Source organism: Suricata suricatta, chromosome 5 (genome assembly GCF_006229205.1).
Source record: "Suricata suricatta isolate VVHF042 chromosome 5, meerkat_22Aug2017_6uvM2_HiC, whole genome shotgun sequence".
Lineage (NCBI taxonomy): Eukaryota > Metazoa > Chordata > Mammalia > Carnivora > Herpestidae > Suricata > Suricata suricatta.
In genome coordinates, this window is record NC_043704.1 from 106994067 (window position 1) to 107019562 (window position 25496).

The window sequence follows — 25496 nt, forward strand, 5'->3', positions numbered from 1 at the left end:
TTAAAATGTTTAATGTCATGTAAAAAACCTTAAGAAATTGCAGTAGAAAGTTTTCTTAATATGATAATTTACCAAGACCCTACAACAAACATCACTGTTAATGGTGAAACATGGAAGTATTTTGTTTCTTGTGAAGATCAGGATCCATTATTCTACGCAATATTGTTTTTCCCAGTTGGTGTTTCATATCCTGTTTTTCCCCCATATTATGAGCATTTTCCACACTCATTTACAAAGTCTTTGCAAATGCAATTGTTAATATATGCTGACCCAATAATTGGATATTTAGAGTTCTGGGTTTTCTGTTTCATGAAAAATGATGCAGTGAACATTTTTATGTATACATTTTGGTCTGTATCTTTATTTTTTTTCTGATGTATTTCTAGAGCAGGAACTAGTGAAGCAAAAGGTAGGGACTCTGTCACTTGACGGATATATATTGTATTTTAAACCAGCCTTTTCAAAGCATCCATGGGTCTCTGGAGGCTGCATTCTAGCTCATGCTCAAACTAGCTCAGAGCATTTTCAGCTCCTGATTGCTTAAAGAAACAAAACGCACCAGGAACTTGGGGTTTAGTGGTGTCCCCTGTGAGCCTAAAAAAATGAAAAAAGTGCCCTTTTGTTTCTTTCCCTTTGTGACATAGTGGGGAGGGGGCTAGCTATGGAATTAGGCTGTTTGTGGAGCCCTTCAGCGGCCTGTTTGGCAGTGCTTGGAAACCTGTGGGAAGTGGAGGAGGGAGCCTGTGGGTGGGGGTGGGAGATGGGCACAGGACAGCGACCGGCCCGCTGAGGAGTGAGCGGAGTGGGGCCCAGGCCCTCCGTGCTCCACCCAGGGTTCTGAACTACTTTAAAAGCCGTCAGTTTGGGTTTGGTCCAGAGGAAGAGGAACTATGGCCCTCAAACCCCCTCCCTGAACTGTGTAATTCTCATAACTCAAAAATTAGTGGAGAAATGCAAGAGGAGTAGTTTTCTTTGACATCTTAGATTTTAACTGGATTTGACCTGAATTCTGAACTTCTAGGGATACCTGGGTACAGAAATTCCCAAGTGTGTTGTCAAAGGCCATGTGGTGCTGGATAGCTTTGTGATCTTTTCCCCTATTGCCTTCCTGTTTCTTACTGTTTTTTGAATATTACTATGTCTTTTATCTCTCAGCAAGGCTTGAAGAAAATAATTACTTCTCTGTATAAGTTAAATGCTATGGTACCAGGACGCCTGGGTGGCTCAGTCGGTTAAGCATCTGACTTCAGCTCATGTCATGATCTCACAGTTTGTGAGTTTGAGCCCTGCATCAGACTCTGCTGGCAGCTCACAGCCTGGAGCCTGCTTCAGATTCTGTGTGTGTCTCTCTCTGCCCCTCCCCAGCTCATGCTCTGTCTGTCTGTCTGTCTGTCTCTCTTTCAAAAATAAGTAAACATTAAAAAAATTTAAATGAATAAAACGCTATAGTATCTACTAATGGAAATCAATGCTGTGCTTTCTCGGAGCTATCTTAATTTGTAATTTTAATTTATAATTTATAAATAAAGATACGGATTGAGATAGTAGGGAGGAGTTGCCCGTAATCCTTATTAATTCCTTTTCTAAAAACAGAGAGAATATTTATGCATTATGTTTTAATTTCTTCCCTTTTGTTAGCAATTTGGAGAATACACAAACTCCTCCAACAGTTTTCACTTAATGGCTGGCTAGAAAACTTGGCCTTGGTGTTTCTGAACTTGGTCCAAGTAGCTCACTCCAATTTCACTGCAAAGAAACCTGCCACCATTTGATGGAGAACTGACACTTTACTCTGATCCTTTTCACTCTGTATATTTTAAAGGCTCCTGGCTGGAGGGACAAGGTATGCATTTTTTTTTTTTTTGAAGTAACAATTCATTTAGACCTCACCTCCTGCTTCCTGCCCTTCATTGGCCCCTAGTGGAGTTGGATTGGAGGGTGGGGGTGAGAAGAAGAAGTTTTACCTATCACGAGGAACACACCCGTAGGCTCTTTCCATAGTGAAGCCCAGTGTCAGGGGAAGAACACTGCTGGACAGAGGATAGCCTTGAACTGAAGACAGTGGATTTGTGTCAGAAGACATGGGTTTGCAACCTGTGGTCTCCTGTTACCTTTTTTGGACTCTTTAAGAGCCATGACTCAGAGGGCTATTGTTAAGTGTCAGGGTTTGTTGTTGTTGTTTCAATGCTTTATTTATTTTTGAGAGAGAGAGAGAGAGAGAGACAGAGAGAGAGAGAGAGAGAGAAAGAGAACAAGTTGGGGAGAGGAACAGAGAGAGGGAGACACAGAATCTGAAGCAGGCTCCAGGCTCCAAGCTGTCAGTGCAGAGCCCGACACAGGGCTCAAACCCATGAACCGAGAGATCATGACCTGAGCCAAAGTCAGATGTTTAACCAACTGAGCCCCCCCAGACGCCCCAGTGTCAGTTTTTTTTAAAAAGAGAAGATATAAATGGAAATATTGTATAAACCATAAAGGGATTTGGTTTATCCCTTTATGGTTTATCACTCCTCATGGGCGAAGTGAGAGTAGGAGTGTCAGTTGTGACAGAAGACGGGTGCCAAAGGGGAAGGAGCTGTGGTCGCAGCAGTCGCAGTAGGTAAAGGGGCACAAGTGATAGTCAGCATATAGTAGACTAATTCCTCTACTTGAGGAAAACGAAGCACAACAATGTGGAATGAGCTAGAGAGTGTTATGTGAAGCAAAATAAGCTAAGTGAATAAGCCAGAGAAAGACAAATACCATATAATTTCACACATATGTGGAATTTAAGAAACAAAATACATGATCAAAGAATAAAAGAGACAAACAAAAAAACAGACTCTTAACTGTGGAGACTCTTAACTACAGAGAACAGAGAACAAACACCCCAGAGGGGCGGGGGTGGAGGGATGGGTGATATAGGTGATGGGGATGAAGAGTATACTTATCTCTTTTTAAAAAAATATTTATTTTGGGGAGAGCGCAGGTGGGGGAAGGGCAAAGAGAGCGGGGGACAAAAGATCTGAAGCAGGCTCTGCACTGAAAGGCTGACAGCAGGGAGCCTGATGTGGGGCTCAAACCTACTAACCTCAAGATCATGACCTGAGCTGAAGCTGAACTCTCAACCGACTGAGCCACCCAGGCGCCCCAAGAGTATACTTATCTTGATGAGCACTGAGTAATATATGGAATTGTTCAATCCCTATATCGTATACCCACAACAAACTAAACCTTGTGTGTTAACTGTACTGGGATTGAAAAATATTATATATCTATGCATATATAAAATGTTTCTTCCATCCTGCAAAGTTCTCTCTTAAAGATTTTTCTATTTCTTTTCATTCCTTTAGCACAATGTTAGAACTCCAATTTCCAGGTATAAACTTGAATAATTTATCTTTTATTAAGCCATTCAAATGTGTTGAATAGATTTGTAGTGTTTCATAAAACTCATATTAAAGAAGTGATACAAGTTTTCCACACATTTAAAAAATGCAAAGATTGGTGGGGGCGGAGGCGCCTAGGTGGCTCTGTCAGTTAAGCCTTCTGACTCTTGATTTCCGCTCAGGTCATGATCTCACAGTTCATGAGTTTGAGCCCTGCATCAGGCTGTGAGCCGACAGTGCAGAGCCTACTTGGGATATTCTCTCTCTCTCTCTCTCTCTCTCTCTCTCTCTGCTCCTCCCCCACTTGTGCTCTCTCTCAAAATAAATCAATAAGCTTTAAGGAAAAGAATTATTAAAAAACCCCAAAACACTAAGAAAATTCTGAAGCTGAAGAGAGTTTCAAGTTTTGCTCTGCATCATATACCTTCAAGGGACGTGAGGAGATCCTTTGCTACCAGAACAGAGGACTTAAAGGTAACATGTCTCTAAAGAAATCCCAAGAAAATACAGATTTCTATTTTGAAACTCAGGACCAGTTAAAAAAAACTTGCCCAAGATCTCCCCTGAGTCAACTGTTAGAGATGAAACTAGAGAGCTCAGAACTGCCAGGTGCATTGTCGTTACGTTTTGCTTTGCTGACAAGTTTCACCCATGGAGACCCTTTGGGTGCAGGTGATAGAAATCTCTACCTGGATGTGGCTTAAACAAAACTAAACAAAAAAGGGAATGTACTGGCTCATTTAACTAAAAACTGTGGGGAAAGATCTAGCTTCAGGTGTGACTTAAATGACTTATCAATGGGACTTAGTTTCTTTCCATTTCTCTGGGTTGGATCCAGCCTCACACAGATTGTCCCCTTTGGGGACAATGGCTGCCAGGAACTGCAGGTTTTGAGGGCTTACAACTTTAAGTCTAACAGAAAAGTTTCTTTTCTCCAACAGTCAAACCGAAATCTATGCCTGACTCTCGGTGGTCTCAAAAGGTGTACATCTCCTGATTGTGGCCTGGAGGAGGCAGGTGTCTGATTTGACAGGCCCAGATCACATGCCCACCTGAATCCAGGGATAAGCTGACACCAGCTAAATCTATGGGAAAGTAGTTTCCTCAAGGAAAGCCAGAGGACGGAGGGGTGGGGACAGCAACCAGCAGATGCCCTTCACTGTGGAGCTTTTTCTTAGGGGACTTCAGTTAAGTACTTGTTTGTGTGAAGGATTTCTTTTTCTTTTCTTTCTTTTTTTTTTTTTACTTTTTGTAGAGTGCTAAAAGCATCCTCCCTCCGCCTCCCTCCCTTTTAAAATTTCAATTCGAGTCAGTTAACATACAGTGCAACATTGGTTTCAGGAGTAGAATCCACGGATTCCTCACTTACATACAACACCCAGTGCTCATCACGACCCCTGCCCTCCTTCCTTAGTACCCATCACCCATCTAGCCCATCTCCCACCCAACTCCCTCCATCAACATCAGCTTGTTGTCTATGGTTGAATCTCTTGTGGTTTGTTTCCCTCTTTCCTCCCCCCTATTTTCGTCCCATGTGTTTATCTGTTTTGTTTCCTAAATTTCACATAAAAGTGGTATCATAGGTATTTGTCTTTCTCTGATTGATTTAGCTTAGGCTAATACATTCTAGCTCCATTTGGGTCATTGCAAATGGCAAGATTCCACTGTTTTTGTTTTTTTAACATTTATTTTTGAGAGAGAACACAAGCAGGGGAGAGGCAGAAAGAGGGAGACATAGAATCGGAAGCAGGCTCCAGACTCTGAGCTGTTAGCATGGAGCCTGAAGCAGGGCTTGAACACATGAACCATGAGATCATGACTTGAACCAAAGTTGGATACAACTGACTGAGACATCGAAGTGCCCCAAGATTTAATAATCTTTTTGATGCTGAGTAATATTCCAATGTACAGTAAAACCTTGAATTGTGAGTAACTTGTTCTGTGAGTGTTCCACAAGATGAGCAAATATTTCTAATTAAGTTTTAACTCAATAAATGAGCAATGTCTTGCAATACAAGTTGTACGTGACATTGAATGTCATGTGATCACAACTAAACCAATGGTTCTTTTAAAAAAAATTTTTTTAATGTTTTTTATTTTTTTATTTTTGATACAGGGAGAGACAGAGCATGAGAGGGGGAAGGGCAGAGAGAGAAGGAGACACAGAACTAGAAGCAGGCTCCAGGCTTTGAGCTAGCTGTCAGCACAGAGCCTGATACGGGGCTCAAACCCACGAATGTGAGATCTGACCTGAGCCGAAGTCAGAGGCTTAGCCGACTGAGCCACCCAGGTGCCCCAACCAATGGTTCTTGAAATTTGTTTTGATATACAAGTGCTTTGGATTATAGGCATGTTTCTGGAATGAATTATGCTCACAAACCAAGGTTTTAATATATATATATACACACATATATAGTATTTACCACATCTAAAAACATATTTAAACATCTTTGCTTTTTACTGGAAATACTTCCCACTTTTCTGAAAGGTATCATCCTAGGGATGCCTGGGTGGCTCAGTCGGTTGAGTATCCAACTTTGGCTCAGATCATGATCTCACAGTTTGTGGGTTGAGCCCCATGTCTGTGGCTGGCTCTGTGCTGACAGCTCGGAGCCTGGAGCCTGTTTCCAATTCTGTGTCGTCTTCTCTCTCTGCCCCTCCCCCACTTGCACTCTGTCTCTCTGTATCTCAAAAATAGATAAACATTAAAAAAATTTTTTTTTAAAAAGTGTCATCCTAGAATTTCCAATGTTTTCTTTGTTGGTGGTATCCTACTTTAGTTTTCTATTGTCCTATAGTTTGACATTGGCAGTTTTAGTCATGAACCTATAGATGAAATGGCAAAAATAAATAAATGTAGAATGATTATAAAAGATACTAATCATAAAACAAACTTAGGGGCATTTAAATGTTGTGGGTGTTTATCAGTCCGTCTGATACATGCATCCTCTCTGTATGCTTATATGACTTCTTTCATTTCTTATGGCTGCCTTATTTGGTTTTGGAATGTGGAGTCTTTGAGTAGAGTTGATTACAATTTCTTTTTCTTTTCTTTTTTTTAATGTTTATTATTTTTGAGAGAGAGAGACAGAGCATAAGCAGGGGAGGGGCAGACACACACACACACACACACACACACACACACACACACACACACAGAGTTGGAAGCAGACTCTAGGCTCTGAGCCGTCAGTACAGAGTCCAATGCAGGGTTTGAATCATGACCCAAGCCGAAGTCAGACACCCAACTAACTGAGCCACCCAGGTGCCCCGACAATTTCTTTTTCAAATTACATTTATCTTGAGGAAATATACTTATTGATATGGCTAGAATAAATTACTAAGTAAGAAAAGTAGACTACAAAACAGTAGGATCTGACTTGTGTTTTAAAAAAAGAAAATAGGCCACAGTGTCCATGGCAGTTGTCTCTGGGTGGTGAGTGATATCACTATGTATGTTTTTTGAGTTTTTCTGTGTCTTTTAAGCTCTAAAAATGGGTAAAAATAACTAAAGATAAATGCATTTATATAGTATTTCCTATAACTTTACCAACCACTAAAAAAAAAAAAAAAAAGAAATCTCATCAATCTGTTCTGGAGGAAGAATCTGAAACTAGTTTTAGTAATAGTCAGTTAATTCCCTATATAATGTTTCTTAGTCATTGTAAGTTACTAATTTTGTGGATCATTGCAAGGATTGGGGATCTTTATGTTCTAGTAAAGAGTTCTAAATGTAACATATATATTCCATAAACCCCCAAGAGTTGGAGTGAGCATTTTGTAAGTCCCCAAAGAAAGTTGAATCATTTTTTTTCTCTTTTCTCTCTCTCTCTTTTTTTTTAATAGTTTATTGTCAAATTGGTTTCCATATAACACCCAGTGCTTCTCCCCACAAGTGCCCCCCACCATGACCATCACCCCCCTCCCTGCCCCTCCCCCTTCAGTCCATGGTTCATTTTCAGTATTCAGTAGTCTCTCTTGATCTGTGTCCCTCACTCTCCCCCGCTCTCTTTCCCCCTTCCTCTCCCCATGGTCCCCTGCCAGGTCTCTCCTGTTAGACCTATGAATGCAAACATAGTTGAATCAATTTTTAAACATTTTTGCTTTTGCTTAAATATCGACCAGACAACTTCAAATTGAGTACATGGTGCAGTGGAAGTACATCTCTGATGTAACTTAAATTGTTATTTTTTGAAAAATCAATGAAAGTATATTTTAGTAGATATTTTCACATATTGTGTTCACAAAAATGGGACCATGAAACACTCAAGAGATTCCTGCTTTAAGACTTCTGAGGCTGGGTTTCCTGCCAGCTTTATCTAACAGCTATGCTATTCTGCAAATTATTCATCCTTTCTGGGCCTCAGATCTTTTATCAGGCGTCACCATTAAAGGTTTAGCTTAGCTGATTTCTGAGGTTTCTTTCAGTTACTTCCCCTTACTGAGCACTTGGCCCTTGAACCATCTAAATCTGGTCAAAACCAAGACTGAGTTTATTGCACAACTCTCTCTCTGCCTCAGTCCTACTAACTCCATCATCTCCACCTCCATCATCTCTAAATTTTAAAATCATTTGCTCTGATTCTAGAGGCCAGAGTGGGCCCTTTCTTCCTTCACTCTTCAACAGGTAGGAATCCAGGACATGGGGCATATAAGGAAGGCGTCACTAATGTTTACCTAGGCCTGCAGTGTGCATTGCCCAGGTCTGGCACTCAGAGGCAGCTTATAAGCCTCCTACCCTTCAGCAGCAAGCAGATGCCAGGAGAGGTAAGACATGCAAGCAGTTAACCAAAGTAAGGAGGCTTACAGCCTGGAAGCCGTGGGGTTTACTTACTTAGACCTTTGTGCTGTAGCTCAACCATTTGTATTTTCTGAGCCTCCAATTCCAAAAACACACACCTAGGAGAGTTTCTTCAAGAAGAAGAGATAATATACATGAAGAATGGTTTTCAGCTTTGGTTGCACTTTGGAAACACCCGTGTAGTTTTAAAGCCCATTGATACCTAAGTCCGACCCCTAGAGATTCTGATATAATTGGTCTGGGGTGTGGCCTGGGATCTGGAATTCTAAGGTTTCCCAAGAGATTGATTCTAATGTGTAATCAAGGTTTAGACCCCATGATGTAAAGCTTTATCACAGGAACTGTGATAACAGGTACTCAATAATTGGTACTTAGTAACTCATGTAGCCATTCTGGAAAACAGTGTGGAGGTTCCTCAAAAAATTAAAAACAGCATTACCCTACAACCCAGCAATTGCACCACTAGGAAGTTATCCAAAGGATACAGGAGTGCTGATTTGAAGGGGCACATGCACCCCAATGTTTATAGCAGCACTATCAACCATAGCCAAATTATGGAAAGAGCCCACGTGTCCATCAACTGATGAACGGATGAAGGAGATGCGGTAGATATAAATATGGAATACTGCTCGCTGATGAAAAGGAATGAAATCTTGGCATTTGCAACAACATGGATGGAGCTGGAGGGCATTGTGCTAAGTGAAATAAGCCAGTCAGAAAAAGATATCATATGATTTCACTCACATGTGGAATTTGAGAAACTTAACAGATAACCATAGGGGAAAGGAAAGGAAGGAAAAATAGGATAAAAACAGAGGGTGGCAAACCGTAAGAGATCTTAAATACAGAGAACAAATTGAGGGTTGACGGGGGTCGGGAAAATGGGTGATGGGCACTGACGAGGGCACTTGTTGGGATGAACACTGGGAGTTGTATGTAAGTGATGAATCACAGAAATCTACTCCTGAAGCCAAGATTCTACTATATGTTAGCTAACTTGAGAATTAAAGTTTTTTTTTGTTTGTTTGTTTTTTGTTTTGGTACGTAGTAGGTACTCAGTAATTAGTAGGTAGGGTTATGGCAGTTCAGTGCCCGAGAGTTTCAGGTAACTTGAAGGGGGAGATCCTGGGGGCATTTCAGGAAGGCGGTGGTTTTTAACCAGCCCTTAAAGAAAAGGGCAGTGTGACTAAAAAGGTCAACAAGTTAGAAAGGGGGGTCCATAGAGGACTGGTGATCAAATATCTCCGTATTACATACATCTGTGGGAGTTTGTACTTCTGTTCTCAGAGAGTTAAAGGTCTCAGTCCTCATTGAATGTATCTGAGGAAAGTTACCTATATTCATTATTTATTGCTGTATAATAAATCATCCCAAATCTTAATGTCTTAAGGTAACAATAATTAGTAGCTTTCATTGTTTCTGTGGGGCAGAAATATAGATGGGGTACAGAGGAGATGGGTTGTCTCTGTACCTCTGTATCTGGGGCTTCATCTAGAATACTTGACGCCCAGGGCTAAAATGGTCAATAGATTCATTGATGTTGGCTGTTGGCTGAGGGCTCTCCGTTGGAACACTCGTATCTGGGCTTCTTTACAGTATGGTGCCTTGGTTCTCAGGGTGAACATCTTGAGAGAGATAGGGAGCCAGGCAGAAGCTGTATCCTTTATATGATGTAGTTTTAGAACCAATTACACAGCATCAGTTACAGCTGATTTTGTTAGAAATGAGTCGATGAATCCATGCCGTGAGGGTAAGCAAATTAGATTTCACCATTTGAAGAGAGGAGGGTACAATAATTTACAGGACACATTTAGAAACCACCAAAAAATTAAAAATTTAAAAATTAAAAAAAATGTAAAACCACCATATTACATAGCAGTCTAGTTCCTTGTAGCCTGTCATGGCTGGAATCTTGCATTTGGAATCTGATGATATGATTTCAAGTTCCACGGCTACCTTTTCCTGGCAGCAAGCGTGAGCCACTTAGGCTAACACTCTCTTCTTTTCCTTCTTTCATCTGGTTAAGAGGACGCCAAGTTGAGAGTCAGGTGTGTGCATTGTTTTGCTAACTATATACAAACGCACATTGTTCTTTCACTTTCTCATTCCACTAATCTTTTTGGAGTGAGAATGAATAGAGAGGGCAGAAGAATGACAGAGGAAACCGTAAGATCAAGTGAGTAAGGAAAAATGAGCTTTAATACAGACAGGGTTCTCTTTAATTCCATGTACCTCAAAATATTTCTTTTTTTGTTTTTAATGTTTTATTTATTTTTGATACAGAGAGAGACAGAGCATGAGAGGGGGAGGGGCAGAGAGAGAAGGAGACACAGAACCGGAAGCAGGCTCCAGGCTCTGAGCTGGCTGTCAGCACAGAGCCTGACGTGGGGCTCGAACCCACGAACATGAGGTCTGACCTGAGCCGAAGTCGGAGGCTTAACTGACTGAGCCACCCAGGCGCCCCCCTCAAAATATTTCTAACATGAATGAGCAATCCATTTTTTAAATAAAATGGGTACTACTGATAGTACTGAAAATTATTTCCAATTCATTCAAAATGGTATTATTAAAATATAGATGTCTTTGGGGCACCTGGGTGGCTTAGTCAGTTAAGCATCTTACTGTTGACTTAGGCTTAGGTCATGATCTCATGGTTTGTGGGTTCAAGCCCTGAGTGGGGCTCTGCACTGGCAGTTCAGAGCCTGCTTGGGATTCTCTCTTTCTCTATTCCTCCCCTGCTCATGGTTGTGTGTGCACTCTCTCAAAAATAAATAAGCTTAAAAAAAGATATAGCTTATTAAAAAAAATGTATATATATAGATGTCTTTAAAATTTCATGTAGGGGGGCACCTACGGGGCTCAGTTGGTTGTGTGTCTCACTCTTGGTTTTGGCTCAGGTCATGATCTCATGGTTCATGGGTTCGAGCCCTGCATCAGGCTCTGTGCTGAAGGTGCAGAGTTTGCTTGGGGTTCTCTCTCTCCCCCTCTCTCTTTGCCCCTCCTCTATTTGTGCTCTCTCTCAAAATAAATAAATAAGCTTAAAAAAATAAAATTTCATGTATTATATATGTACATACATATGTAAATGCATAGGAAAAGAACTGGAATGATATATACACCAAACAGAAGTATTCATTCCAAGAGAGGGACATAGAATGAATGAAGCAGGGTTTTTTTAAATGTTCAAAAATTTTTGGTGAATTTGTGTTGACATTTAAAACATTAACGTATGTATATACCCACATTATTTATATAACTAAAGATATGTAATGTTCATTTATTTTGAGCCAGTGAGCACATGAGTGGGGGAGGGGCAGAGAGAGGGAGAGGGAGAATCCCAAGTAGGCTCCACACTGTCAGCACAGAGCCCTACATGGGGCTTGATCTCACAAATCATGAGATGAGGACCTGAGCCGAAATCAAGGCAGACGGTTAACCAACTGAGTTAGCCAGGTGCCCCTAAAAATACTTTTTAAAGCAGAGCTCTTTGTAGTATTCAGTATTGGGTTGGGGGAGGCCATTGTCTCCAATAAGCAGCTGTTTTCTGTCATGTTTTACAATTGGATCCACAGGTGGTTTTATCTTGGAGTGGTGGGACTCCTCTTCAGCCGGAGGGCATGGGGGCGGCAGCCAGCCATAGCCGGGTGGGGATGAGGCACGAAGTGGGAGTTGAGGCCTGGAGCCAGAAGAAAGGTGGGACAGGTGGGGGTCAGGTAAGATTGCTGTTACAGAGGGTGAAGAATGAGCCTTTGAGCCAAGGAGGAGCTTTAGGGACTTCACCAACTGTTCCGTTGATGAATAGACAAAGCTCTGAGGATTTAATGTTTTTTCACTGTGGGGCTGACTTCATCCTGGACTATCTTTACAAAACTCTAGATTGTTCTAATAGGACAGATAGCAAATTGTTTCCCACCTGTGGGTTTTCCTTCATGCCAACCCTGCTTGGTGTTGCTCGGCCTTATTCCATGACTAGAAAAGAAGCTGGAATTCTGAAAAGCTGCTTTAGCCAAATCCTGTGAACAAAGCGGGCCTTGTTTAGGGTTATGCACATCAGCTTTGGGAGGAGTTTAATTCATCAGCTCAGATCTCTGCCTTTCAAGCCCTTGCTCTAGTGAGCATTGTGTTTCTCTGTGGAGGCGAAGGTCTTACGTCGGGGCAGGCGCCACTTCTGGCTCACCCCGCTCGAGACCTGCACCCAGCTCAGCTTACACCAATAAGTTCGTTATGGGTTGATCCTGAATGGACCCAAAGGAACCCAAAAGAGGGAGGCAAGCTTTGTCACTGTGTTTAGCTTATCCATTGCTCCATGGGCATTGTTAACATTTCTAAGATTTCTATGTATTGACTGCATGGTCTACCAGAGTGGTACCGACACAAAATTCAGGAACTGGGAATGATAGTTACCCTCCTGTTACTCCCCTCCCCTCCCGCAGATGAAATTTCCTGAGAAGTTACCATCATTGGCTGGTTTGAGTCCTGGCCAAATATGGGCAAGGCCTAGAGCCCATGAACTAGTCCTCAAACTTATTCCTTGATGATCGATTTATTTTTCCTTGAGATAGCAATAACTTTGAGTCCTGCAAGGTGCTCTTTGAAAAAGCCACTGCTCTGGTGCGGTAAAGGACATTCTACCTCCTGGGGAGGCTTGTGGGAGATTTCGCGGGACCTCGGGGGCGGATTCCAGTTCCAGGTGTGGAGAAGTTGTGTTGCCTCATAATGCTGGGTAACTGGTGCATTATGTGGCCAGGGTGAGTGTGTGGCTGCCATTTTCTTCATTTTTGTCTCATTCTGTTTCCCTTTGACAGAGCAATTTGGTTTTGATGCTGTGCCAGAAATCTTCTGACAATGAGCTACTGGAACTTGGAGAAAAGAAACTGTGTGCAGTACCGCAGGCATTTTCTGGTGGACAACAGTGTGTTTCATGGTGAGCTGCCTTTTGTATTTATGGAGTTGGATCTTTTATGTTGTTTCTGACAGCACTTTTATGCTAGCACTCTGGATGCAAGTATGGTGTAATTGTTGGGTTGAATCAAGAGCTTGAGTTACCTTGTTTATGGATAATTTGCCTGAGAAGTCCCAGAGGACTTATTCCCTACAGATGTAAGCAATGTGCCCACCTCAATAATCGTAATGGTGTTACCACTTTTTTTTTTAACCAATTAGTTTAGATCCGCGCTTTTCCTCTTTTATACTGCCAACTCCAGTAATACCTCTCTGATGTTTGAAGTTCTGGAGGGCTAGGCACATAGCATGTGTTCAGTTGATGTATGTGGATCACCAGTCCATGCTCCTTACCAGCATGGTGTGTGTCACACTCTCAGGCCACATATAAAAACAGAACAGACCGATTCGCAGCACTCAGGTATCATGGTCAGGATTACTGCAGCCACAAATCCAGAGAGTTATCAATATTAGTCACTTTCCTGGCAAACGGAGATGAATTGCCGTTTCCCTGCTGGTGCGTTTGCTTTGTGATATATAATCAGGGATAAGCTCTGTCAATCCTGCTATCAGGATACCCTTGAGTGAAATTTATTTAAGAGTCAAAGATTTCCATGTTGGCAGGATTTCGGGAGTAATCTCAATCAAAAGCCTGGGAAGTTGTAGAGGGTAGAGCGGAATTTCCGAGGGATCAAAATCCTGTTTGTATAACATCATATAATCTAGGCTGCCTTCAACTTTCCAAGTTTAGTTTTTCTTCCACAACTTGGTGACAGACGTATGCTTTATTGTTGCCTTAAATTAAATTTAAGATAAACGTAGCCTTACTTACTTTATTAAAGAACTTTGGAGGCTTCAATGTTTGTTTCACATTCATTATGCTACCTTACTACAGGACTTTACGAGGTAAGGAGTACTTTATCTTACAGGCCGAGAAAGAGATTAAATGACTGGCCCTAGTTGATCTAGTTAATGATTAGCAAGCTCAGAAGTAAAATTCCTGCCTCCGCCTTTCCAGACCGGCTCTCCTGGCATTGCGGTGGTGAATGCAGGACCCTTAGCAAAGGAGACCGGGGAGCTGTGACCTTACAGTGACTGGGACACTGAGTTCTACTTTGTTTTTCTGTGATCTTCATCTAAGGGTTCTGTTCACTGCTTCAGCCTTTGCTGTGGGGTATTTTCTGTCACAACTTTTTACTTGTAATAAAAAAAAGAATAAATATGATAACTGAAGCAACACAGGAGTTAGAAGAACTCGCTTCGTTTTTTCAAGTTTTATTTTGTACCTGATTAGACAAAGTTCGGAGTTCAATGCCTTCAGGTAGTAATTTAGAATGCCTTTGTCCAGAGATCTTAAAGGCTATGACAACTTAAAAACAATTTTCTATGTACTTTTATAGTTGTATTGCCACTTAGTATATTACTGTATCGCAGATACTTACACTGAGAGCTTCATGAACATTGTCATCTTGACTTCTTTCAACAGCTTTGCACTAATTATTATTCATCCCATTTTATGAATAGGAAACTGAGGCTTGGGGGAAGTTGTGAAGTGGTAATCTGATTTTCAAACTCTGACCTTTCTAACTCCAAAACACCATTATTTCTTTTCTCCCAGGCTGCAGTCTCCACTTCAGTACAGAGCTTAGCACTCAGAGGCTTAAATTCCATTCAACAGTATCTGCCTTGCTCTTAACTAGCAATGGGATGATCTGGAGCAAGTGATTTAATCCATCAAGACCTCCTTTCTCTCCCCCGTGAAATGAGCGTGCTGGTCTTGATTTTGAGTTTCTTCTAGTTGTAATATCTGAGATTCTATTGAAGTACTTCTGAGAATAAAGAAAAATCACTGTATTTTGTTGGCTACCTTTTCCACTAAACATGAGATACACAAGGGGGCAGTAGAATACTTAAAATGTGAATTGGTTACTTACATTTAAGAATTCCTCTTTTGAAAGGACTTAGGGATATTAAATCTTCCCCAGATTAAAAGGATTAAATCCAGCTAGAATTATGATCCTATTCATTTACAATAAAGCAATAGCTTTAAGTGTCTCTGATAGTGTAAAGTATCATTTTGGATTTCTCTGCCGAAGGATATGTATCAGGAAAGAACGACGCCTCTGCTCTCCCTCTTTATTTACCTCTGTGAACATGAATGTCTGTTAAGGCAGGAACTTCTTTAACTGAATGGAGAGCTGTGGAGGAGTTTTGGTATATTTTAAGCCAAAGGACCTCTAATGATAACATCTTTCTGGAGGATTTCAGAACATCTTTGAAAGAGAGATGCCGGGATATATTGAGTCAGAAATGTCAGATTTCTTTCGGAAGGGCTTCTGGGATTGGGATGAGTATTTGGATGCTTTTTGCTTAATCGCTTGGCTTCCCAGTGTCTATGTTGATAATTCTCTTCATATCACCAAATCATTCAAAACAAAAAGAAACAAAATCTCTTCCCTTATAAACAGAAAAGAACCACTTCCTCCCCAAGATACTAGACTTTTAGACTATATTATAGACTTGGCTGTGTAAATTGCGCTGGCCAGAGGCTTTAACATAGGGGCAGATTTAGGTAGCAGGTGAAAAGAGCTACATTAAAATGAGTAACTCATTGTAATGAGTAATTGTAACTATATGAGTTACAATGCTCAATAAAAGTAAAAATAAAATATATAACATTTGTATACTGTTTCACAGTTCGTAAAGCATATTCATGGCCTCATTTTCTAAGTATGGAGGTAGTATGTTCTCATTGTAAACAATTTAGAAGGTTGCCTATAATCCCACAACCCAAAGAGAAACATTGTTAATAGTCTGTTTCTGTCCAATGTTTTATCTTCTCTTTCCTCCTTGCAACAATCCTGATGGTAGGAATGAATGTCTAGAAAAGTTAGGAAATGGTATATATTGGCTGACGAAAATGACCTGGCTGAACTGACAGAATTCCATGTTCAGTGATGAGAGGAATCCTGGTAGGAATTATAAAACGCTGTTTTTGTATTTCTCACTCATCTGTCCTTTTCCCAGATTTCTAGAGAAGCCTTTGAATCTAAAGGGGTCGTGTACCTATTGAAGAAGCCCCAATAGCTGAGGTTTTGCTGTGAAGCAGTATACAAATGTTACATATTTTATTTTTGGCTTTTATTCACCTGATATGTTTGAAATAGAAAAAAAAGCTTGGCAAAGAATGATTTGTGTAGTATGAATTTCATTTTTTTAATTAAAAAATTAAAAAAAAATTTTTATTCTTGAGAGAGACAGGGCACAAACAGGGGAGGGACAGAGCGAGAGAGGGACACAGAACCCAAAGCGAGCTCCAGGCTCTGTGCGGTTAGCAGGGCTCAAACTCACAAGCTGTGAGATCATGACCTGAATTGAAGTTTGATGTTCAACTGACGTAGCCACCCAGGTGCCCTAGTATGAATCTTATTTTAATAGATTCTACTTTCATGAATTATTCTTATTTGAAAAGACACTCTCAGTTGTTTCTCTTGGTTGCAGTGAATTATAGCTATTTTTTTTTTTCTGACCTGGGACAGATTCTTAAACCGATAGTCAGTATATTTACAATTAATATATATAATTTTTATGCATATAAGTTTTTCCACACATTTGAGTTCCTTAATAGAATAAATTTAGAAGTGACTTAATTTTTCTTTCCATGTACTGCTAATTATAATTGTGCTGTTGGAAAGAATTATTAATTGCTTTCCTATTATCATGGTATCATCCCAACTTATACTGAAACTTATTTCTGTTGGTATCATGTTATACAAATGTTTCTGAATGATAATCATAAATCTAGAGTAGAAAGGTTTTTTTTAATTTAAAAAAAATGTTTTTATTTATTTTTGAGAGAGAGAGACAGCATGAGCAGGGGAGGGTCAGAGAGAGAGGGAGACACAGAATCTGAAGCAGGCTCCAGGCTCTGAGCTAGCTGTCAGCACAGAGCCTGACGTGGGGCTTGAACCCACAAACTGTGAGATCATGACCTGAGCAAAAGCCGGATGCTTAACCAATTGAGCCACCCAGGCGCCCCTAGAGTAGAAAGGTTTTGAACTGAATCATGAGTTTCTCTTCCTACCTAGGGATAAAGTAAAGAATAGTTTTCCAATTAAATGTGGAATATGTCTTTTCAAAAAGTGCTATATATATACTTTTACTTTGCCTCAAGCAACCTTCTAAAGCAACTAATTAATTTAATTAATCAGTGTAGTGAATTACTGTTTAACCTCCCTTTCCTGGCCAGAGGCCTACTTAGTAAATTTTGAAACTTAACTACCAGTTTGTAAAAGAAAGTAGGCTGGGATCCTGGAGACCAGTTCTGTTTCCAGTTTCACTACCAACTTGTGTTGTCTTTGTCTCCTAGGGGGGTCCTCAGTTTCTCTCTCTCTCTCTCTAAAATGTGGGTTTTGCCAGATTCTTGATTTTGGGGTCGTGAGTTTGAGCCCCACGTTGGGTACAGAGATTACTTAAAAAAAGTATTATCTCTTGGAGACTAACACTACATGCAAAAAATGTCAAACACAAGTTGAGAGAAAGGGTGGTAGAGAAAGAAGTTAGGCCACATGGGAGAAAATGTATTGGGTCCTTTAAATTTTATAAATTATAATAGAAGTAATTCTGGAAGTAATTCTTTTTTTCAATTTTTTAAAAAACATTTATTTGTTTTTCAGAGACAGAGAGAGACAGATCATGAGCAGGGGAGGGGCAGAGAGAGAGAGGGACACACAGAATTAGAAGCAGGCCCCAGGCTCTGAGCTGTCAGGACAGAGCCCAACACAGGGCTCGAACCCACGAACTATGAGATCATGCCCTGAGCCCAAGTCAGACACTCTATTGACTAAGCCACCCAGGCGCCCCTGGAAGTAGATCCTCTCTAACTCTTTCCTCAGGTCTCCCCTTCTTCTCCCTCACCTCCTGTCCTCGAAGGATCTACCACTTCGGCAGAGATCATCGAGTGAAGTGTTCTTTTAGGTCTATGATGTTCTGGTGCACCTTGCAAATATACCAGCAGCAGTGAAGGTTTAGGCAAAGGCAGGCATGGCCTGACCCAGGCAGGGCACCTTGCAGGGGCCACCCTCCAGCTGGGTGGCTTTGGGTGAGTTGTTCCCTATGGGATTGACTTCCCACGTCAGCAAAATGCTGCGATTTAGGACGAATGACTTCTAACCTTCTAAGTGCTTGGTTGTTTTTTTAAAAAATGTATTCAATGTTTATTTTTGAGAGAGAGAGAGGCAGACTGCAAGTGGGAGAGAGGCAGAGAGAGAGGGAGACACAGAATTCAAAGCAGCCTCCAGTCTCTGAGCTCTTAGCACAGAGCCTGACACAGGGCTTGAACTCACAAACTTTTAGATCATGACCTGAGATGAAGTTGGAGTCTTAACCGTCTGAGCACCCAGGTGCCCCAGTGCTTTTTTTTTTTTTAATTAATTTTGGGGGTACCTGAGTGGCTCAGTTGGTTAAACGTCTGATTCAGTTTGGGCTTAGGTCATGATCTCACCATGTTGTGAGTTCAAATCCGGCATTGGGCTCAGTGCTGACAGTGAGAACTTGCTTGGTATTTTCTCTCTCCCTCTCTCTTTGCCCCTTCCCCCACCCATGCTGTCTCTATCTCTCTCAAGAATAAATAAACTTTAAAAATTAAAAAAAAATTTTTAAATGTTTTATTTATTTTTGATACAGAGAGAGACAGAGCATGAGAGGGGGAGGGTCAGAGAGAGAAGGAGACACAGAATCGGAAGCAGGCTCCAGGCTCTGAGCTAGCTGTCAGCACAGAGACTGACGTGGGGCTCGAACCCACGAACGTGAGATCTGACTTAAGCCAAAGTCGGAGGCTTAACCGACTGAGCCACCCAGGCGCCCATAAACTTTATTTTATTTAAAAAAATTTTTTTTAAATGTTTTATTAATTTTTGATACAGGAGAGACAGAGCATGAGAGGGGGAGGGTCAGAGAGAGGAGGAGACACAGAACTGGAAGCAGGCTCCAGGCTCTGAGCTAGCCGTCAGCACAGAACCTGACGCGGGGCTCGAACCCATGAACGTGAGATCTGACCTGAGCCAAAGTCGGAGGCTTAACTGACTGAGCCACCCAGGCGCCCCCGCCCTTAAACTTTAAAATTTTTATTTTATTTTATTTTTAACCTTCTCTTCGCATCCACTTTTAAACAGAGGTTAATTGGAGAATTTGCTATGAATTAGCTGACAAAATTGATTTATGCATTTTCTTCCTTCTATTGTCTGACACGGATCACAGGCCAGCCTTAAAAAGTGGATACTTTTATATTAGTTATAACACAAAGGAAATAACCTTTCATATGAGCTGGTATGAAACAAACTTACTCTATAGCTTTTTGGAAACATGTGCTGTTCCTTCATTTCCTAGGCTTATAAAAAATTCTCAATGACAGCCTCAATGAAATGCTATTTATTTGGTCTTTTAAAATTGCAAGTTAATTTCTCTTTTATCTTTCTCCACGATGGACACTGATGGGCATTCTATCCGTAGCTGGTTTATTGAGTATTCTGTGAGTGTAGCATTTACAAGAAATTGTTTCATCTTTCTCCAATTAATGTTTTTAAAGGTACTCTTACAACACCTTGAGCAGATTCCATTACTTTATTGGCTACTTTGTGGTTCCTGAGGGTCTAATCTAACTTAAAACATTAATCTCTAGCTCCTTTAAGCCTTGTCTCCTCCCAGACCCCGAGCACTGGCCTGAGCTACCTGTTGGGGGTTGATGGTGGACATTCACGTGGCTCTGCTGTACTTTTCCCCCTTGAACAGGAATTCAGACATCCCCCTTGGATTTTGATACAAGGAAGAGAGATGGGGAAGCAGAGTTCTGCAGGCCACACCTGGGCACCTGTTTGTATGTCCATGGTGGTGAGGTGATCAAGACCCACTCTGCGTCCATCTTCCGTGGACATTTAATTTCACTTGGCCCCTCCTTAGGGGACTCTTCAGAGAGGCCCTGCTGTCTCCCTCCAGTTCCCCCCATTCTCCATTCCTTTTTTACTTTAATTTTTTTAATGCTTTATTTATTTTTGATACAGAGAGAGACAGAGCATGAGAGGGAGAGGCAGAGAGAGGGAGACACAGAACCAGAAGCAGGCTCCAGGCTCTGAGCTGTCAGCACAGAGCCTGATGCGGGGCTTGAACCCATGAACGTGAGATCTGACCTGAGCCAAAGTCGGAGGCTTAACCGACTGAGCCAGCCAGGCGCCCCACCATTCCTAATTCCTTCACGCCGAGGCACGGCTTCCCTTGCCCTGAGGACACTTGGGCAGCTGTTCAGCCCTGCCCATCTCTTATCTACATGTTTCTTCATAAGGAGTGGGATGCAGACGCTGTGGGCTCTGGAGGATGGGATGGGGTGTGCCGCTGCTGTCTGCTCTTCCCAGCCCTGCTGACTGTTGTCTGTTTTGTCTCTTCTCACACTGTTATAGGGATGAGTCCCACAAGCCTAATGAAATCTCTGAATCGTTCTTTGTGGGCTCTTCCCCTTGTCTCTGGAAGAGGGGTGCTTCCTCTGATTTCCCTCCTCGGAGTGCCGTCCTGCCTTCCAGGCTCTAAGCTGGACACATAATAGGGGGTCAGGTAATGTGACTTTGAATGGGCGGAATCCTATCCCCCTACCCCCTGACAGTTCCCCTTTGACCCCTCCAGAGTCATTCCAATCTGGTTCTTGTCCACTACCAGATTGAATTAGGGTGACTTCATTTCCCCAAAGGTACTGATGTTCTTTATTGTGCTTGCTTCACTCAAGTTTATGCAACTGGATTGATCAGAGCCAAGCAGTGATCTAGATTTATTAAAATCCACACTGAGATGTCTCAGCCTCTTTTCCCCATTTGGGAATCTAATGATGGGGAACTTTCCCTGGGTAATAGGGTCCACAGTGATCTCTTTCTTGTCATGCTTTCTATGTCGAGGCCGCTCACATCCTGTAGTGACACAGGGGATGAAAAGATCTGAGTCGAGTGCAAAATGGCAAACTGAAGGTCTGGGTATTTGGGAAGCCCAGGTGGATGAGAAGTAACGATGTTCAGTCTCTGAAGTACTAGCTGTAGCCGGTAGGAGCAACGAGCCTGTTGCAGTTAAGTGAGATCCGTGGTGAACCTTTCCTGTTGGACCCTCGAGTTCCTTCTCTTAAGCTGTGGCCACTGGCCATCCAGCCAAGCAGAAAGGCCCCTGATTGTCTTAGTCCTTTATGTTTAGGAATACCAATTTTCTGATTACTAAATCAGAAGGAAGAAATAACATGTCTAATAGACAGAATTTCCTTCAGATTTGCAGACTTCTCACGTTTTGAATGGTTGCTTATGAGAATTATTTCCCCTTAGACCTGTGTTTCAAATTTAAGCCTTTGTTCTTTAAGCTGCATTTCCATAATTATAATTAATTTCCCCTGCTCTCTCATTTTCCCAATTGTCTTTTTCTCCTCTGTGCCTAATGTATGCACAGAGATCGACGGGAGGATGAAACGTCTTTCCATGAGTAGATACAGGGTTCTTTCAGGGCAACGTAATTATTTAATTTAATTGCATAAAAGATCCTGGTTTTTGTTTCTTGGACCACAGTAATAATTATTAGTGATTACATTTGTAGTTACAATACCTTTCTATTTTGCAGCTATCAAAACAGAGGTTAAAAAATGCAGTTTGGGGGCAGCAGCATGGCTCAGTCAGTTGAATGACGGACTCTAGATTTCAGCTCAGGTCATTAGCCCAGGGTCACGGGATCAAGCCCCACATCAGCCTCCATGCTGATCTTGGAGCCTGCTTGAGATTCTCCCTCTCTCTCTCTCTCTCTCTGCCCCTCTGCCACGCTCTCTCTTTCTCTAAAATAATAAAATAAAATAAGGAAAAATTGTAGTTTGTCCCTTTGTATTGTGTAAATGAAAAGTCATCCCAACAGACATTTGATACTTTACGTATTTCCTTAGGACTCATTTCTCTCAGCAAGCATGTCTGAGGTTATTACAAGCGCAAAGTCTTGGTGTCAAAAGGATACTCAGATCTCATATTTAAGGCTCGTGCCTGGTGTGAAATGGTTCCGCCCTTCCACACTTCAGCGCCTGTCCACATGCTGGTAACTCCCAACAGTGCACCCTGGCATAGACTGCCCCTCAGTGCTCCACACTTAGATGTCAGCTGACACTCCGCTGATGCTGTTCGGGCCCTCAGACTCATGTCTGCTGCAGAACTGCCCCTTCCTGCTGGTGCCACTCAGCCTCGCGGCTTCAACTTGCTCTTGCCCTTCTTCATTATTCCCCAGCTGTGTGCACTTTTGCATTCCATGCTCACAAAACTCACTCCTTGGTCACTTGTCCAGCTTTCAACTCTCCTGCAGATCCCACAGGAAAGGTTCTCTTTGGAGAGAAGCCTTTTCTGACTTCCCAGATTAGGTCAGGCCCCTGTTTTAGGCTCTCCTGTCGCCCTGCTCTGCTGCCTCACTGTGGCAATAAAATAATTTCACGAAAACCAGCTTAGTTTTTGTCCGCCCCATTCCTTCGAAGCTCCAGGAGAATAGGGAGACTTTTCTGACTTCTGTCCCTGGCATGTTGTAGAGTACATTGCATACATTATAGTAGGTGCTCAGTAAAATACTGCTGAGTGAATTCACTCAATAGGGGAGATAAGAACTGCCTACTGTTTCATTATTTTTGCACTCTGAGCTAAGCTTCTAATCTTTGTGCTGGAATGTGTCAGTTCTCTGGCTGCAGACCCTCTTCTTTCCTTCACTCATGCTTTTGCCTTGGAGAACAAAGGAATAGCCATAAACCATTCCTTCCTGAGACTGAGAAGGAAAAGGCCACTTCTGCTGAGAATCCTAGTGTGCTTTAGAAGAGATTATTACAGATGCATAATGGCTTGAAATGGAAAAGGACAAAGCCCATTTCTTTAAAAGAATTTCAGACTTTTTGAATTCATTTAAGACTACTTCCCAGAATTTCCATGTTGGTCATATGTGTGTTTATTTAATTCAACTCTAATATGGAGGTTTCACTCATTAAAATAACACTGTCAGGAAAACCTGTTTAATTGCAGTACTTTGCATGCTGTTAAAATTCTCTGCTGCTTATGTCTGAAAAATCTTCATTCCACAGAAGTGAGTGTTGTCTGTGGGCTAATTCTTACCCCAGAGAGCATAGAATAGACCTGCACCAAAACAAAAGCACCAGTTTTCTCTGTAAAAGAGGAGGATGGGAGGCCTGGGGGTACATGAGAAGAATAATCAAATAGCATGGGGCTCCTTGAAAACTTAAAAAGATGCACTTTTATTTCAGATTTACAAACAAGAAAAATGGTCAGCATCTAGGCCTTTCATCTAAGAATCTCATGCGATATAGGAGTATAATACTGACTTCCAGGTAGCAAAGTCACTCAGAAATAGTACCGACCTGGGTGAGAGAAATGCAGAATTTGTGAAAACATTTTTTGTCCAATTTTGTTTTGTCTATTTCATAACTGGGTCAGAATATGTGACAGTGTTCTTAGACTTTTTTATACTTAAATATAAAAGATGGTGACTGATGCCCAATTAAAAGGGAGAACAGTGAACACTTTTATTATTTGGTGTCTATTTTTATTCCTTTCCAACTTGAAACTGAACGTCAGTGCATATTTGCAAATGATCGTTCTTTGAAATTACACCAAAGTATTGTGCTTTTGAGCTAGCAGGAGCTTATCTCTAGATGTGGAGACTTGTATTAATTAACTCTTAAAGCCTCTGGTTCCCAGCCTTGGCGGCACATTGGAATCACCTGGGAATATAATACTGTTGTGTGTGTCCCGCTCAGAGATTCTGATCTAATTGGTCTGGGGTGTGGCTAGGATGTGGGAGAATTTTTAGAACTCCCCAGGAGATGCCAGTGGGCAGCCAATTAGATTCTGATAGATTGAAAACCCTGGACTTAAGGTGACAGATAAACAGCCATAAAATTCATGAATTTGATAATGGTTATTTTCTATGATAGCCTATAGTTTACTAAATCTTAAAAGTATGGGAAGAGGGGACATCTAATAAGAAAGATGTGGATACAAATAGTGTCAATATTGAGGAAGAGGGAAGATATAGACGAGTCATTTATGCTTGGGATTTTGTGGATTCTGGTTTACTAAAAATTTTTTTTCCACTTTATTTTTCTGATGATAGCAATGCAGGCTCACTGTAAAAAAGTTGGAGAGTATAGAAAAGATCAAAGAAACAGAGAAAACAATCTATAATCTGTGTGTGTGTGTGTGTGTGTGTGTGCATGCATGCGTGTTTGTTTTTTTAAAGCAAGCTCTATGTCCAACGTGGGGCTTGAACTTAAAACCCTGAGATCAAGAGTTGCACGTTCTACCAAGTGAACCAGCCAGGCACCTTTTAGTATGTGTTTTAAGTCTCTGCTTTCCTAAAATGACTGAAAAACCAAAGATTGAGTAACAATTCTCAACTCTGGTTATACATTAGAATCTTCTGGGGTGCTTGAAAAATACTGATGCTTGGATTCTAGTCCAGCCCTGTAAAATGATCTCTTGGGTTATGGGACCCAGATGTCTTCTTTCATTCCTTATATCTACGTTTTTATCTAGGTATATGTCTATATCTCTTTACCTCTATATATTTATCTTTAAGTGATTTTGATGCACTAGGAGGGGTGAGAATCAGTAGACTAAAGTTTTTTTTTTAAGTTTATTTATTTATTTTAAGACAGAGAACAAATGCAGGAGGGGCAGAGAGAAAGGTGTCCCAGACAATGAGCCTGGAGTGCTCTCTTGTCCAGCAAGAGAGTGGATGCAGAATTGAATATGAGAGAGGCTAATGTCCAGCAGGAGACAAGAACCCTGAACAGGGGGTTTTGTCTCTGTAGTTATTGAGGTCACAAGACATTACCCTCATGGTGAATGTGAAGAAAACAAATCTTAAACATGCAATGAACGTGGAGAAAACAAGGTTATTATCACATGGAGAATGTGAAGAAAACAAGATCTTACACACATGAACATGGAGAAAACAGTGAGATAGTAATCATTAACTTGTGTGTTAAGCAAAGAGTCTGAGGGGCAAGTGGAGTTTGTGATCAAGGTACATTGGTGCCAGATGGAAAGTAATTTTCTGCAGGTGATATAATAAGTTACTCATGATCCCATTAAAATATCTCACTAGTTAACCTCAGGCACTTTGTCCCGTGATGGTGGCTTTTCTCCCTAAGATTTTTTTCTAATCCATTTATGTAAGTAGAACCTATTTCCCCACAGAAAGGGAGAGAGGGAGAATCCCAAGCAGGCTCCACACTGTCAGCCCAGAGCCCAATGTGGGGCTCAAACCCATGAACCATAAAATCATGACCTGAACCAAAACCAAGGGTCAGATATAGAGCCACCCAGGTACCC

At 41.4% G+C, this 25496-nt stretch overlaps 1 protein-coding gene across 1 annotated transcript in view; it reads left to right on the forward strand.

Moving 5' to 3' along the window:
• PLCH1 (phospholipase C eta 1) overlaps positions 1–25496 on the forward strand; it is a 207928-nt gene that overhangs the window by 10025 nt on the left and 172407 nt on the right. Inside the window, exon 3 of the mRNA XM_029940011.1 lies at positions 12975–13093. Within this exon, the coding sequence (XP_029795871.1) occupies positions 13015–13093 (79 nt within the window). The 5' untranslated portion in view covers positions 12975–13014. The remainder of the gene's footprint in view (positions 1–12974; positions 13094–25496) is intronic.